A 16,311-nucleotide genomic window follows, 5' to 3' on the forward strand; every position below is an offset into this window, starting at 1 on the left:
AACGAACATGGTCATGAAACATCAAGCGATGTTTCAATAAGTATCAAAGGTAAACACAGGGGAGACAGATTCGCAAAGTTTCAAATGTAGATATAACGTAATATGTACCTGGACATGATTCTATGATGAATTCTAAGATTGTAAAACGTGTCAAAAGAACTTGAAGTCCTGCCTCATTATTGACATGTAACAATTCATTTTTAAGACAATGCGCAATTGTCCCAGGTGACCATGGCATGTTCTGTGTTTAGGGCGTGGTCTCCCTTCGGCCCTCTGGGCTGTCCTAGGGACTCTGTTGGGGATTCTGTTGCTGATTCTGATTCTGATGGGTGTCTTTGCATGGTAACAACTACTACTTATCTCAAAATGAACACAGTGCTGTTTATTACCTCTGTTTGTGCTTTTGTATGTAAATACGCAATGAGAAGATTTATTTGTATTATTGTTTTCCCAGGTTGAGAAAATCAAGGCCTCCGAAAGGATCTGACGGGACGCAGACACAGGTGGGAATAGAACTGTTGATATACTGTCCATTCTGTTCCCTGTTCATTCTGCTTTATTGACTCGAACCACATAAGATATTCACATGTTAGGGTTACAAACTGAATACTGTAACTCTAATTCTACAACTCATCAGTTAATTCAAAGGTTCAACAGTTAATTCAATGTACGAAGATGTACATTTACATTTTGGGCATTTAGCAGACGCCTTATTCCAAAGTAACCTACAACAAATACATTTGACTTTGTGAATCATCTATCCACCAGTCTTAGTAGGAAAAGTGATCCAAGCCCAATCCATGGGCCATGGTCAGTCGTCATGCTAGAAGAAGGAAGATTTTATTTTTTATTTATTTTTTAATATATGACACAGGAGAAACAGTACAGGGGGGTAGTAGATGTCTCAGGAGAAACAGTACAGGGGGTAGTAGATGTCTCAGGAGAAACAGTACAGGGGGGTAGTAGATGTCTCAGGAGAAACAGTACAGGGGGGTAGTAGATGTCTCAGGAGGGACAGTTTTAAGGTGTAGCTTAAAGAAGATGGGTCTTCAGCCCCCGGCGCAAGTTGGGGAGTGATTCTGCACTTCTGACAGCCGTGGGAAGCTCATGACAGATAAATTGAGGAATGTTTAAGAGGAAGCAGATGATGATGCAACAGCTGTGGGATGTAAAACCACTATGCATTTATACTTTATTGCAACAACAAAAAAAAAGAGAACTGAATAAAACATAATATCCTTCACGTTCAGAATGTGCTTACTAACCTCTAACCTGCTAGAAGGAACTTAGCTATACAAGTGAGTTTAAGAGGCAACACATTCGTTTTCCAAAGATCCTCCCAGCAGCTCTCTGTCTGTCTGTATGTTCCATAGAAGCCAGCAGCTGGAGTGGGGAACGATCACAAAGCTCTGGGTGGAGGTGAACCACAGCAGCCTGCTGCGGAGAAGCCTGAGGAGATCCACTATGGTGAGATAGACTTCTCCAACCTGAGAGAGAGGGAAGTCTCAGCCACAGACACGTCGGGACAGACACAGGAGAGCGAGTATGCAGCAGTGAAAGTGACACCGAGACCACCAGACCCACTAGAGGAGCAATAATGCACAAGTGAATCCCATGAGGAAGGAAAATGTTGTCAAATGAAGTATGTGTGACACCAATATGCGGTCAATATGTCTATCTACATAATTATAAATGTGTGTCCTGTTCCTGTAAGAAGATTATTAAATGACATTGTACATAAACCACAATTCAAACTTTTAGGTTTATACGGTTAAGACGACTGTATGCCTTATTTGCTGAGAGCAATCGCATTCAGATACATCTCTTTCATAGCTTCAACCAGGGTTCAACTGTATAGAGAAGAAAATAACTGAATATTTAAGATCATGTAGAGAGAATGATAAGCCAGGTGACCAACAGAAATAGACGTAGTGAGACAGTATGTGTGTTACTATGATATACATGTCTATAGCGTCCATTGGTCACTTTGACATATTGACCATAGGACATGCCTTTATTGAAGTCACCATGTGTACAGAACGGTGTGTGTAGAGCGTTGAGCATGAAGAGACAACGTTGTGGCTGAAATTGAGGTTGTTTATTCATTTCACTGTAATAAAAATCTCGTTTCCATTCAATGTATGTCTCTTATTGGTCCAATATCACATATTGCTGTGTAAACATTGTATCAAATCCTTAATCAGTTCAACTAAACAAAAACAAAAGTGGCATAATCATTTTACCCATGGACCATCATCTCCTGTAATGAAATACAGGTCAATTGTTTTTTCCCTGAGCCAACCAGATAGCATTTCCTCCTCATTCCCCCCAGCGACATCTATTCAGTAAACCCATTGGCTAGTGTGAAGCCAGCTGAGCATTCAAAAAAAGGTGTTTTTATTCAGTTAAAATGTTTAAATTAATGCAAATATGTAATCATATCAAGATGAGATGATTCTTTTGGGTGTAGCTTGTAAACAATCCAGTGCCTTTACACTTTATTGCAAGATACTATATCAGTAAGGCACTGCTATATTATGGCGATTCTGCAACTGTTACCTACTGTACTCTACTGACTGCTCTAACAGCTCTAATCTCTAACAGCTCTAATCTCTAACAGCGATGGATTGTGGCTAACCTGCATGTCAATGATGCAGTCACATCATAATCATACAGTATCTTCTCACTACCTTTGGCTTATCTACCCAGTTACATCTGCAATGAGCTTGTCAGTCACTTAAACTTCCCCTCCATCCCACCTCCCCGCCCCCTCCCCCTCCCCCAACCACACAATATTGCAGCATCTGTAGTGTCCGATAGTTAGCTTTGTATCTTCACCACCCCCCCCACGCCCCCCCCGCAATTTGTCTAGCTCTCCTCTACGGTTCTCAATCCCTGACCCTGTCCTCCAGGGCCCTCAGTTCTGCCTCCACCTGCTGGGGGAGGTCTGCCCCCACCTGCTGCGTGAAGTACGCCCGCAGCTCCTGGGTCTCCTTCTGCCAGAAGGCCTTGGGCAGGTCGAAGAGGGCCCCCATATCCACCTTGCCCCCCAGGCCCTGCAGGTCGATGGCGCCCTCCTGCGGCACCCAGCCCACCATGCTCTTCTTGGCGGCCTCGTCGTCTCTCTCTCGGCTGCAGCGCCGGAAGATCCATTCCAGGACGCGGGCGTTCTCCCCGAAGCCGGGCCACAGGAAGGAGCCCGACTTGGGGTCCTTCCTGAACCAGTTGACGTGGAAGATCTTGGGCAGCTGGGTGGGGCCCTTCCTGGTCTCCATGCTGAGCCAGTGGGAGAGGTAGTCCCCGAAGTTGTAGCCGAAGAACGGGCGCATGGCGAAGGGGTCGTTCATGATCGCCTTGCCTGGGAAAAACGAAAGCACATTTTATTCTAAAAAGGTATATATGTTACGGTACATGTGGGAAAACTAGGGTTAGGGTTAGGTGCTAGGGTGACTTGGTACATGCTGGCATGTCTAACCCTAACCCTAACCTTAACTCTAACCCTACCCCTACCCCCAAACCTAACCCTAACCGTAGCACCCTAGCACCTGACCCTAACCCTAGTTTTCCCACATGTACCGCTTTCCCACATGTACCGTAACATATATAAAAACAAAAGGTGATTGTTTCATACATCATCACTGAAGATGAGAAGGAACAACAATCCATTGTTTCCAGCTCCACAGAGAGCAGTTTTGTAATACTCCTACTGTCCTATTCTACTCTATTTAATCATATTTCAAGGAAAGCTTCTTAAAATCAGGGAAATTAGATACAATATCGTGAGCTTAGAATTATAAGGTATAAAATTGAGTTTTTTACATAATCTGAAACATTAGGTGTTTATTAATGCCTGTGTGGTGTTATTTTTAAAATGTTGACATTTTTGAGTTAGTAATTCATAAAATACAAAGGTTCCATCTCACAAAACATAATGGAATGTAACAACTTTGACGCTCAATATCTCCTCTGAACTACCCTAAACGGAGATAGAACCTTATCATTCTAAGCTCACGATATGTTAATTACTATTCTACGATGTGCTCCTTACTGAGGTTTATCAACCCGTACCTTTGTGTTCTGCTGCGGCTGTGGACTCGGACCTCATAGTAGCTCCCACGAACACCCCGTGACGCCAGTTGAAGCTCTCGTACACCAGAGGGACTCCTAGGAAGCAGAGGGGTCAAAGGTCAGGGTCATAATGAGGAACACACAGGATGCAGAGAATTACTGAGCACCTTGTTAATTCATCACACACAATCCAACTGGTTCTTTCCGGCTACATTCACAGACTAACCTGATGATCATGACACATGATGACTTCATTATGATCACTGATATGATTAGGATTCTTTGAGCGAAACGTAAGATAAAAAATGCTTTAACATGACAGATTCTTACTGTGATCACTTTACTGGTTGTAACAATACACTGCACTGTTAACAGACTGGGTATGAGTGTCTGCTAAAAGACAAAAGCAGTGGTCCGTTCGAGGGCACCCACCCTCTGGCCTCCTGCCCCCGAAGATGATGGCATCGATGGGCACGCCCTCGTCACTCTCCCATTGGGGGTCAATGATGGGGCACTGGGAAGCCGGGGTACAGAACCTGGAGTTGGGGTGAGCACACGCCGTGGAGTCTCCTGTGGAAAAAGAAGGGAAGAATATTGAGCATGAGCTAAATAATAAAAAGCACCAAAAAAAGAAAGAGCTTGTTTGATGGGTACAACTTAACGCTCATTAATTCCCATACAGTAGATACGGTATGAACAGAAGAGGAATTTAGCTACAGTATGCGATAAAACACAGTGTTGCGTTTGTTATAAACTCCTCCCAAAAAGTTCGGAAACGTTATTCCAGTGGAGAGGAATAATCGACCGGAATAATGTTTCCGAACTTTTTTTTAGGAGTTTATTATCAAAAGAACAGCCATCACTCCATGCCACCAGATGGCGGTATTGCTATTGACACTGTAGTGTAGTCCATAATATGTAATCTTACCAAGCTTCCAGGATTTGCCATGCCAGTCAGTCAGAGAGACGCCTGGGGGGGGGGCATCTAGCCCCTCCCACCACACACCTCCGTCACTGGTCTCCCCCACGTTGGTAAACACAGTATTTTTGGCAATGGTTGCCATGGCGTGAGGGTTGGTCTTCACAGACGTGCCGGGAGCCACGCCAAAGAAGCCGTTCTCTGGGTTGATAGCCCTGAGTTTACCTGAGGGTAGAGAGGTGGTCAAGAAGTGACATAGAAGTACAGAATCAGTATTGGCGCATTACACGTTAACTGAATATCAATCTCAGAGAGATGTAAAGTACAAGATGAACAGGGGTGTCGTGGTTTAAATAGATCATACACAATCGTTTGAACAACAAAATGAATCCAGTGAGTGTGAGTGTGAATGCAAAGCTCTGATATGTTTAGGGCTGCACCCTCGACCATTGCTCGGTTGAGTCAAAATCGTCAGTTCAACGTGGAACATTTTTGAGCCGCAATTCAAAAATGAAACCACCACAAATCTTGAATGTTGAACCCATCTAATTTCATATAATTATATGAAAGGTAATGTTATGGTTTAAGTTGAGCTACCATGCCCTCACCCTGACTGTCGAACTTCATCCAGGCGATGTCGTCTCCCACACACTCCACCTTCCAGCCAGGCATGGCAGGTTTCATCATGGCTAGGTTGGTTTTACCACAAGCGCTAGGGAACGCCGCCGCAACGTAGCGCTTCACTCCCTTAGGGTTAGTGATCCCCAGGATCTATAGAGACGGAGAAGAGGAGGGGGAGAGAAGGGGAGGGGGAGAGTGTGTGAGAGAGAGAGAGAGAGAGTGAGAGAGACAGAGAGAGAGAGAGTGAGAGAGTGTGAGAGAGAGTGAGAGTGAGAGAGAGTGTGTGAGAGAGTGAGAGAGAGAGAGAGTGAGAGTGAGAGTGTGAGAGAGAGAGAGAGAGATAGTGAGAGTGTGAGAGAGAGAGAGTGAGAGCGAGAGAGAGAGCGAGAGAGAGAAAGAGAGAAAGAGAGTGACGTCAAACGAGCAGCACATAACTAACCGACAAAGCACATTTGAGATCTGGGCACTACAATTCAGCCCTGATGTGCACTTAAGTGTGCTCTGCAGAAACCACACTAAAGACACCTCACCCCTGTTAAGTTCTCACCAGCATGTGTTCGGCCAGCCAGCCCTCGTCTTTGGCGATCCGGGAGGCGATCCTCAGAGCGAAGCACTTCTTCCCCAGGAGAGAGTTACCGCCGTAGCCGCTACCAAAGGACAAGATCTGTCTGCTGTCAGGCAGGTGGGAGATCAGCACCTTCTCTGGGTTACAGGGCCAGGAGTTGACCAGGGGAGCTGGAAGGGGGAGAGAGAGGAGAGTTGACAAAGCAGCGCTAGATAGAACTTTTTTTTTTTTTACCATTACGCCCTCTGCTGTTTAAAAAGAGTATCGTGATTAATTTTTCATCTCACCGATTTGATTAGTCACCTATTTGTATGGATAATTAACTGTCTCACGACTTGTTGTTGCGTCCCTAGTGAAAACATGACTCTATAACTAATCTCTTGGATTTGTTATTTCGCCGATGATGTACCTTTCAGGGGCAGGGGTCGGCCTACAGAGTGCTGACAGCGTACAAACTCAGCGCCCTCTGCCAGCTTGTCCATGACTGGTGTGCCCATACGCGTCATGATGCCCATGCTGGCCACCACGTAGGGTGAGTCTGTCACCTGAACACCGTACTTGGACAGCGAGGAACCAACCGGGCCCATACTGAAAGGGATGACATACATGGTCCGACCTGAGGGGAGATATTGGGGGGTGGGGGGGGTGTTAATGCACATTCATGTAATATAGATTTATGTAATAAACATTGTTTATGAGGATTTACAGCCATAATAGAAAAGCCATAACAGAAAATCTCCATTACAGAAATGTCTTTCAGGAGTCTGGCTACAGCACAAACAGATCTACAGGCGACCAGGCGAAAATGTACTTGCATCTTAAGAATGGTTAAAATGACGAATAAACAAATAAAATAGTTGTGTTGTCCAGTTTTTACCCTCCATGCAGCCAGGGAAGCGCTCCTCTCTAGCCTTCTGGAAATCTCCCTCACTCATCCAGCTGCCCAGCTGGCTCTTGGCCCCGTCGCTGGGGATGGGGATGGTCTCTCTCTCCTGCTTGGTCACAATCACCGTCTTGCTCTCCACCCGAGCCACGTCCTTCGGGTCTGTACGTGCCAACCAGCTTCACCATAGGAAACACAACAGACACCGTTAGCTCTCTTATACCTGTATGGCTGTGTGGCAGTGACCGAGCTGATCTCTTTTGGTTAGCTCACCATTAGCTTCCAAATGTTATCTGTCATCTGTATCGCATACAATTGTATCGCACACAGTTGTAATTAACACACTGAAATGCTTTTGGATCTTGCTACACGCTCCACAACAATCAACAATCAACAATTCAATAATAAGTCATAGAAAGTGACAAAAGGTTCTCTTACACCTTTATGACTGTGTGTGTGATTGTCAAGTGACTGAGCTGGTATCTTTCGGTGGTTAGCTCCAGCCTATAGCGTCTGGTAGTTAGTATGACGCAGTATCACTACTCACCAGTTGTCATATTTGGTCAGTCTCTTCACCATGCCCTCCTTCTCCAGACCGGCCAGGATGTTGGCGCTCTCCTCTGGCGTGCCCGTCACCACGTGCACCCTCGCAGGCTTACACTCCGCCACCGCCCGCTTCACAAACTCCCCCACGGCCGGGGGCAGGGAGGGGAGGGAGGCCAGGGAGCGGACCCCCACGCATGCTCCCGCGCCACCTCGCCTGTAAGGGGAGACAGGGGAGGAAGGTTAGGCGCTCTGGGTGGATGAGGAGGAAAACACACAGGGAACTGCACCCATGATAATAGTATACCCTACACACATAGATAATATACTTATTTGTTCAACATTTGTACAACACCAGTGCTTGTATGAAATTCACTAAACAAGAAATGAAAAACAATAATGGTAAGTTGACTGGATGATAATAATACTGATATCTTATTTTACATTATTACCATTTAGTAGACGCTTTTATCCAAATTAGAGCTTTTATTCCAATTAGAGATTACAGTGACAGTCTCCCTGGAGTAATTTAGGACTAAGTGCCTTACTCAAGGGCACACAAATGCTAGTGTTCCCAGGTGGGTTTTGAACTCATGACCTTCTGATCACCAGTCTAACTTACTATTCACTAGGCCAGGCCACCACTTCACCATATATAGTTTGTTGGGTGCAATAACCCTATCAACGGGCAGTTAAGACACAGAACACATGCAGAGAAACATGCATTTGTTGCTGGGCTTGATGAGAACACCATCTCCTTCCAGACTTTCAAGAAAAGAGGAGAGCGAAACACTTAAGTACACAATCAGCTGCTTTTATCCAAAGCGACTTGCATGTGACACGGTGTGGTCATTTGGGCCGCAAGTCAGCAACCAATCAAAATGTTCAGACTTTTATTTTGAAACTCGGAAATATATTTCAATGTTGTTGAGAATCACAACACAAACTCGCTAGTCAAGCCAAAACACTGCAATGCAATGAATTCGGTGAGTAATCCCCCCTACTACCTAGTGAACTATAACACTACTTTACATTGTCAGCAGGCTCACAAAACAAGCTGCGTTAGTTGATTAGCGAGTGTGTCGTTGATTTTCAACAACGCTGAAATGTTTTTTTTGTTTTGCTTTTTTAGCGGATGCCGACTTGCGGACCAAATGACCAGACTGTGTCACACATTGCAGTGAGTGCACACATTTTTCAGTATAAATGGTCCCCACAGGAAACAAACCCACAACCAAAGCATTGTTAGCACCATGCTACCAACTGAGCCACAGAAGACCTTAAGGGTAAAGGGCAAAAATGTTGAAGCAATTCTGCTAACCCCCGGGGTCACACCTATTCTACTAGAGTAGTGCTACTGAGTAATAAACTTCAGTTGTCTAATGACATTGACCGAATGTACACTCATTCAAGTTGATAGATGAGCTCAAGCTAGCTACTGTAAACAGTAATCACACACACAAGTCCCCCATGTTTTCGTTCACTTTTAGTTCTACCCTTGACCTGCTGTGTGGTGTGGAGAAGACCTGACATTAAAACGTTTAATCCGTCGTGATGAAAGGCTCTTTGTAGGCCTCGCCCTTCCCTGGGCTTCACTATGAGAACCGTCGAAGCTTTTCTGAGAAGCAGATTGTACCCCAGGGCAGCGTAACCTGAGACCTAGAATCACAGCACTGTCTAATGAAGGGGGGGTCATACAGGGGGGCTCTCTTTTGTTTGTTTGTTAAAAGCACAGTGTTCACAAACAAGAGCAGTCCGAGTTTGGTTAATTCAGGAGCTGTTTCAACACAAAGCTCTCTGACTACCTGACTGGACCAGATCCGTTGGTGGTTTCACTCGAAAGGACTGTTGGATGCACAATGCTCTACGGTCATCCACCTAGTGACCGACTGTTGACCTGGGGCCTCATTTAGAAAGCTTTGCGTAGAACTGGCGTTAAAAAAGCGTGCGTACGTAGACAAGCAAGAACGTTTACGCACACCAACATTCAGATTTATAAAACAGTGCGCACGCAAGTCCGACGCCTGTTTCCCTTTATAAATGGCAATCAACTCTAAATTTGGCGCACGTGAACGAGTGTCTTGTCCCACCCAGAGTTGTCCATAAATGGTCAGTGAAATGGCACTAATTAATATTAATCTATAATGACTGAATGATAACAATGATGGCAAATCCCCACAGAAAAGAAATGTCATCCAGTGACATTCTGTGCAACAGTTCTGCACAACAAGCATGTCATAACAATATAGAACTGCACTCATATCCCGAGAACGGCATCAGTTCAAACAACAGTTTAAGCAGTTGTCCTACTGTTCTTATTATTGATGAGAATACATTTCATAACATGCAAGTATTGTTTAATAATAACAGATCCAATCAAATATGATTCCCAGACTAAACTGTACAACATATTTGAGGGGTTGTTTTGCAAATGTAGATATCTCCATTTGTATTTATTATCCCAAATCATGTTTTTATGTGTGCACTCCAGAACTCTCCATTAGATTAGATTAGATTAGATTCAACTTAATTGTCATTGACAAAGTACAAGTACAGAGACAAACGAAATGCAAGTTGGCATCTAACCAGTTGCAAATAGTGCACAGTGCATAAATGTATGGACAGTGCATGGTGTACGTACGGTATTACAGTGAGTATAAGTAAATGAGTAACAGTCAGTACACATGCAATGAATATGAATATAAAAAGTCAATATATGTGTATGATATGATATGATATGTACAGTAAAGATACATATAAGTGTGGTATGTACAGGACAAGGGCGAAGATATGTACACAAGGGCGATGGATATCAACGCTCCTAATCAAAACACGCAAAACAGGCTAGCTCTAAAAACAACTTCGCCACGAACATCTAACTGCAAGTTTAGCACGTCACAACATGCTAAAAAAACATCAACATTCTAAAAACACATAACTACACATAGTTAGATGATTACACAGTCCTTGCTGTTGAACACGTCCTAAAACAAGTTTGTTTACAAGCCATGTAGCCTATGGCAGACGACGAGACAGTGAATCCAATTCACAAATTATAAGTATTTAGTGATTCTGTTGTTTGTTATGGAGTGGGCACTTCGACACTTAAACTTTGGTAATATGCAAACAAAAACATATAATATTATGTGAGAGGTAATATTTTTATTTATTTTACACAATGGTATCCATTTCAAAATGTTTCTCGAGTTTCATCCTTCTGCCAGCAGAGTTGCAGTTGCAGATTTCTGTGCATACACGCATGCACCCAAAATCCCAAAATTTGCACAAAGTTGCGTACGAAAGCTTTATAAATTAAGGCCCTGGTGTGTCCTGGCTTTACATCAATGCAGAGGAGGATTCTGTGTCCTCAGATGCACTCTTTAAAACCAACCTTAGTTTTAAACACTGTAATGTGTGAATTTTCTGTAATTACTTATTAATAAAGATTTTAAAAAGTATGATAACCATGTTATTATCTTAGTTTAATGTCATTTCAATGCATTATAAACCTTTTCTTTATAACAAGCATAACAAAAAAATCGTTACAGGCTGATTTGTGCATGACAGTCGCGCATATTGACATGTCCATGTCTGATGGCATATGACACCCAAAATGTAACTACAGTTCAGCTTGTTTCAGTTATTTTGCTCTTCCATGACTTCTCAAGTGTGTTGATAACAAACGAAAAAAGATGCTTATAGCACACGGAACAGAAATAAAGACAGTTGAAGAAGGCATTGTGAGATGTGTATCGGTCGTGAAGGTTTGTCCCATTTCATAGGGGAAGATGTTCAACCACTATACCCCTTGTGGCTCTGTTCGGAGGCCTTGGCTCCAAAGCGAGTGGCACTCCAAAACGAGCCGTAGGTGTAGGAAAGGGAATCGGGATCGGGCCTAGGAATCCAAATCATACTTTCCCACTTCTGAGGCTAAATGAAAAGCACCCCCTGATAAAAGTGCTGGCACGCAGTCCCAATTGGCAGCACAGTGAGTGCTATTAAACTTCACGTGCACAACATGCCGCCCAATAGTGAGGAGAGGGTTGAAAGGGCAAGTACTGTTTTAGGCCCGACTGAGAAGCATCTGTTGATGGGATAAGGGCATACAGCCAAGACCTATTCTTGCCCAACTTCATAGCTCAGACAGAACAAGTATTGTTTAACTGGCTCGCTTAACCATTTCTATAATGTGGAACCATGTTAAATCTCAGTGTATAGGCCTATCTGTACTGTATAGCTGACATTTGTGTTTATGATCGATCAACTACGTGTTGAGAAACTCTGAATGCAGGATAAGCACAGATAAGCAGAACACACACAGGAGTCGTGAGAGAGCAGGAGGAAAGAATAGAGGTCGGGAGGGAGTGAGTGTTGACCCTTGACCCACAAACGACTGGACACTGGAAAGGGGGAAGAGAGCTGACAGAAAGGAATGCACAAGTCTATCAACTCAACTTTCAACTCAATCGATGCTGCGTTCACTTCGTCATACCAGTCTATTGACTACATATCCAATCACGCTATTGATTATCTGAAGTATGCGAGTGTTGCTCCTCATTGCTAAAATGTCATTAGATAGACGGAGGTCAAAAGCAAAGGCTTCCCTTGGCACGTTTCAACTTTGACCCCCTAATAGTCCTTCCCTTTCACCGCTCCCTTTCTTTTCCATCCCCCAGTGCTCCTCAGAGAGAGAGAGAGAGAGAGAGAGAGAGAGAGAGAGAGAGAGAGAAAGGAGAGAGAGAGAGAGAGAGAGAGAGAGAGAGAGAGAGAGAGAGAGAGAGAGAGAGAGAGAGAGAGAGAGAGAGAGAGACATGACATGACAAAGATAACCCTGAGAATGTAACAATTCCCTACCTAGGGCCTGCCTCCACTCCCCTGGTATGTATCTTTCTCTCTCTCTAAATTTACAGCTGAGCTTTGCAGCCTCCAAATTCCCCAAAACTATGAACACACACCTCCAAAACAGCAGGCCAATCCACATGCACCACACGTCGGCACTCCCCCAGAATTGAACAAGTTAATAGTTCCATAGGGAATAGCCAATTCAGCAGGAATAGGGCTAGAAGTAATGCATGTAGCAGCACACGCATGCACACATGTACATTTGTACATACTGTAGACATGCAATGGCAAAGACATTGGAATGCCACATCTATGCATAAAGGTCTATATTCTGACAGGCATACACTATATTCTGACAGAACACACACACACACACTGCAATCTCAGAAACATAATGTGGATAATGATATCCACACAGGCCAATTACAAAAATATAAACAAGAAGAAGACACAATGCTTGCAAGGCGGCTCACATTCACTTTAGACTGAGCGCTGTCACCAAACACCCTAGGAGAAGAGGGGTGAGGAAGAAGAGGAAGAAGAATAGAATGACAGCAATTCCAATCTGACACACCTCTCCTGTCTTTAAACACATGCTCACTTGTCAAAGTGGTTTTTAAATCCGTCCCCATTGTAATTTTGTGTCTGAGTGGAACAGCACATGTACAATTCTGGTTGGTCAGGTTTTTGACAATGTGCCCTCCAAACAAAGTGGATTGATTTCATAGCTTGTCAGTGTCCTGAGAACTTTCTATTTCGGTCTACATTAGTATAGTACCATTAGTAGTAGTGTGAATCTCCTTTGTTCATTACAACGTAGCCATCATCTTCATCTTTTTTTTTTTTTTTTTTTTTACTTCTTATGAAGATGATGGCTACATTGAATGAATGAATGAATGAATGAATGGTCTTTATTAATGACAATAAAGACCATTCATTCATTCATTCATTCATTACAATGTAGCCATCATCTTCATAAGAAGTAAAACAAAAAATGCATCTTTTATGATGACGCACTGCATGTTTATTCAGTACGTCATGATACAATGGTATCATAAGAAGGATGTTTAGTTAGGATTACTGCCAAACAGCCATATCTCCAGTGACACTGCTAAAACAAGTTAAGAAGTAAGCCATACATAGATTGCTCATTAAGTTTTCACACCGTGACAACTCAGTTTATAGCCTCGCTCATCTATGATCTACATCCTACAATTGACACTGCAATTTATTTTAAAATGTGCTGCAAAAATATGTCATTTTCTATATGTTGCGAGGCAGACGAGAGCAGTTCAAATAGCCACCAGAGTACACTGTGTACTGCCATAGAGCCTGGGCAAATAGGAAATGCTAGACACTAGTTAATGTGGGTTTCATTTGAAATATCAGAGATAACTTACCTTCTGACAAGTCCCAGCAAAAGGTGCGACATCTTTGGTTAGAAATTCTAAAAACTGTATAATAATAATAATAATAATTGTAAAAAAGTAAAAAAAAATATATAGTAGCCTATAATCTGAGGAAGCGTCCAGCCGTGCGCCGTTTTAGTACCAATCACAACTCATATCTTATTGCTCTCTGAAGAACCAACTCCCGATGTTGCGGTAACCGAGTGTAGTTTTAGAGAGACCCTTGCACTTTACACCACGTGTCATTCATTTATCAGTGGCATTACACCTTGATCCGGTTTTGGCGCTTCAGCTATCAACGCATGTGCAATATTACTAAACATAAAAAAAAAACTTTTACGCAACAGATTACACGGAAGTATATTTACCCGACTATTTCTTTCAGTCATAGCCTAATCCAACTATATGAATAGCCTAATGTTGATATTACGACGCTGATATTACATAAATCTGACGCCATAGATGCCTCTCAATGTAATAGAAGTGCTCTCTCAACAAAAACAGGGGTAGAGAGTGCAAACAAAGTAAGAATAGAGCATTTGATCAGTGTAAATGCTACGTCCTACGTCCTACGTCCCGCTCACAGCCCTCCCAGACAACTAGACCACCACCGCCTCCATCGGCTGATGCAAGTCCCGGAGTTCCTGTATCAGCCAAGAGATACTTTGGGAACAACTGGAGACGTAACCAGATGAATGAATGAATGAATGAAAGCTTTATTTCGAACATGTGAAAAAAGAAATAGTTATAACAACAAAAAACAAAACAAAAACAAGAAAAAACAAAACAAAAACAAAACAAAACAAAAAACACTATTTACATGTCCGAAAAGGAGTAGGAAGAAGCATACACTTATTTAATCCTACCCCTTCTCCAATACTCAGAGATTAATATAATAATCTGCAGTTTCAATATTAATATAATATTTTTTTAAATTAAAAAAAATGCTGATTATTTACACTGGTGCTTTGAACATCTAATACGACGTTTTTGAACATCTAATACGACGTTTTTGCATAAATGAGTTAGTGAATGAATGAATGAATGAATGAATGGTCTTTATTGTCATTGCTATAGTACAGGTACCAAACAACGAAATTTGGGAGTGGGTGGCTCCCCTGGTGCTAGGAAAGAAAAAAAAACTAGAAAAACAAGAAGGGAAAGGAGCTGGTTTACATAAATAAAGGCTATGTACACTATCCACTATACTATACTGTACAGATAAGACGACTGGGGTTGTCATATTGCACATAGTGTTATTGCACATTCATTTAAAGTGTCGCAGTTTGCAGGCTTGAAATGTACACATTTGTGCCTCAGCACTACACCTGATTTTTTCAATCCAGCAGCTGCCATCAATCCGTCCAGACTGTCCAGGGCCCAGTAGTAGGCTGGGTAGTTAGTTGTTGTAGGCCTGTGTGCTTGCTAAAAAAGACCAATGCAGAGTCAGCTGAATGTTTTTTAAAACATAAAGTCACTGAAAAAATAGTACAGCGGAAGGATATCTGATGATGAACAGTTGACTAATTAGATCTAAAGTTTAGTTGTGCCCAGAAGTACCGGTAGTTGTCTTTCAAACTTTAGGTTATAAATGTGTTATTTGTGTCAAAATGTATGATAGCTTTACCTAGGCTTGATATTTCTGGTTATTTTTATTTTATTTTGATCATAATGTCCATTTGTTCATATTTACTTTTTTTTGTTTGACATTGTATGGAAAACGTTCATAAGAATGTAGAATGTGGAGGCCTGGGGCAATTGAAATGTGTAACCTGGGTTAACCAGCTACATTCATCTTCAACATAATCGAACAATCTTATAGTCAGAGCCTGGTCGGAGCCTGTTAATTGTGAATTTCCTGTTAGTGTTTCCAAGTTAGGGAGAGAAATAGAGAGGAAAAGAAAAGGGAAGACTTATAGGGAGGGGTAAGCAGCAGTGTGGACATAAAAGACGGAAATAGAGAGAGATATGGACCGCATGGTACAGACTCAGAGGTCAGTACGAGAGATAATTCCACAGTGCCTCTGATTAAACTTCAGCCTGTGAGCCGTGATATATGGCCTGCGGAGTCAGCAGCCATAGTCTGCAGACACGTGAAGAACAGCACACATGCACACACACACACACACACACACACACATACACACACACACACACACACACACACACATTATGAATGAATGCCCGCCTAAACATGAACACATGTACACTCCTCGGGTACCAAAAAGAACTAAGAACTTAGAACTAAGAATTTAGAAATGCTGCTGTTGGTATGTGCCTACAGTGAACTAGTCAGACTGAGTGGCTGCATGAAATCTGTTAAATTCTGGTTATCTTACATGAGAGTTACTGAGCACGGCCTGAAGATGCCTATCAGAGGGGGTAGCAGGGGCCTATGGTGGAATACAACAGCAAGAAATAAAGACTCAACGCTGTTGCCCTACCCTGCAAAGAAAGAGGA

The 16,311-nt window shown here is 42.8% G+C and overlaps 2 protein-coding genes across 3 annotated transcripts in view; one reads left to right on the forward strand and one right to left on the reverse strand.

The window, feature by feature from the left end:
* LOC308169441 (myelin-associated glycoprotein) overlaps positions 1–1,659 on the forward strand; it is a gene marked incomplete at its 5' end in the record, with an annotated part of 2,806 nt that extends 1,147 nt beyond the window's left edge. The window contains 4 exons of the mRNA XM_080544124.1: positions 1–49; positions 252–342; positions 455–503; positions 1,374–1,659. The exon at positions 1–49 is cut by the window's left edge and continues 196 nt beyond it. Coding sequence (XP_080400250.1) covers positions 1–49; positions 252–342; positions 455–503; positions 1,374–1,598 — 414 coding nt within the window. The 3' untranslated portion in view covers positions 1,599–1,659. The remainder of the gene's footprint in view (positions 50–251; positions 343–454; positions 504–1,373) is intronic.
* Positions 1,660–2,083: 424 nt separating this feature from the next.
* Positions 2,084–14,452, reverse strand: pck2 (phosphoenolpyruvate carboxykinase 2 (mitochondrial)). Of its 2 annotated transcripts, none has more exons than XM_080543854.1 (10): positions 13,842–14,452; positions 7,604–7,816; positions 7,051–7,235; positions 6,583–6,789; positions 6,156–6,343; positions 5,596–5,758; positions 4,997–5,212; positions 4,501–4,638; positions 4,069–4,164; positions 2,084–3,358 (listed from the first exon to the last, which is right to left on the reverse strand). In XM_080543854.1, exons 1-10 carry the CDS (start codon positions 13,871–13,873, stop codon positions 2,889–2,891), a joined length of 1,908 nt encoding a protein of 635 aa, XP_080399980.1. In that variant the 5' UTR covers positions 13,874–14,452; the 3' UTR covers positions 2,084–2,888. The 2 variants fall into 2 exon arrangements, with proteins under 2 accessions (XP_080399980.1, XP_080399981.1); XM_080543855.1 differs by lacking the exon at positions 13,842–14,452 and adding an exon at positions 12,454–12,534.
* Positions 14,453–16,311: the final 1,859 nt, after the last annotated feature.

This window comes from Nansenia antarctica (genome assembly GCF_963989245.1).
Source record: "Nansenia antarctica genome assembly, chromosome: 13".
Classification (NCBI taxonomy): Eukaryota; Metazoa; Chordata; class Actinopteri; order Argentiniformes; family Microstomatidae; genus Nansenia; species Nansenia antarctica.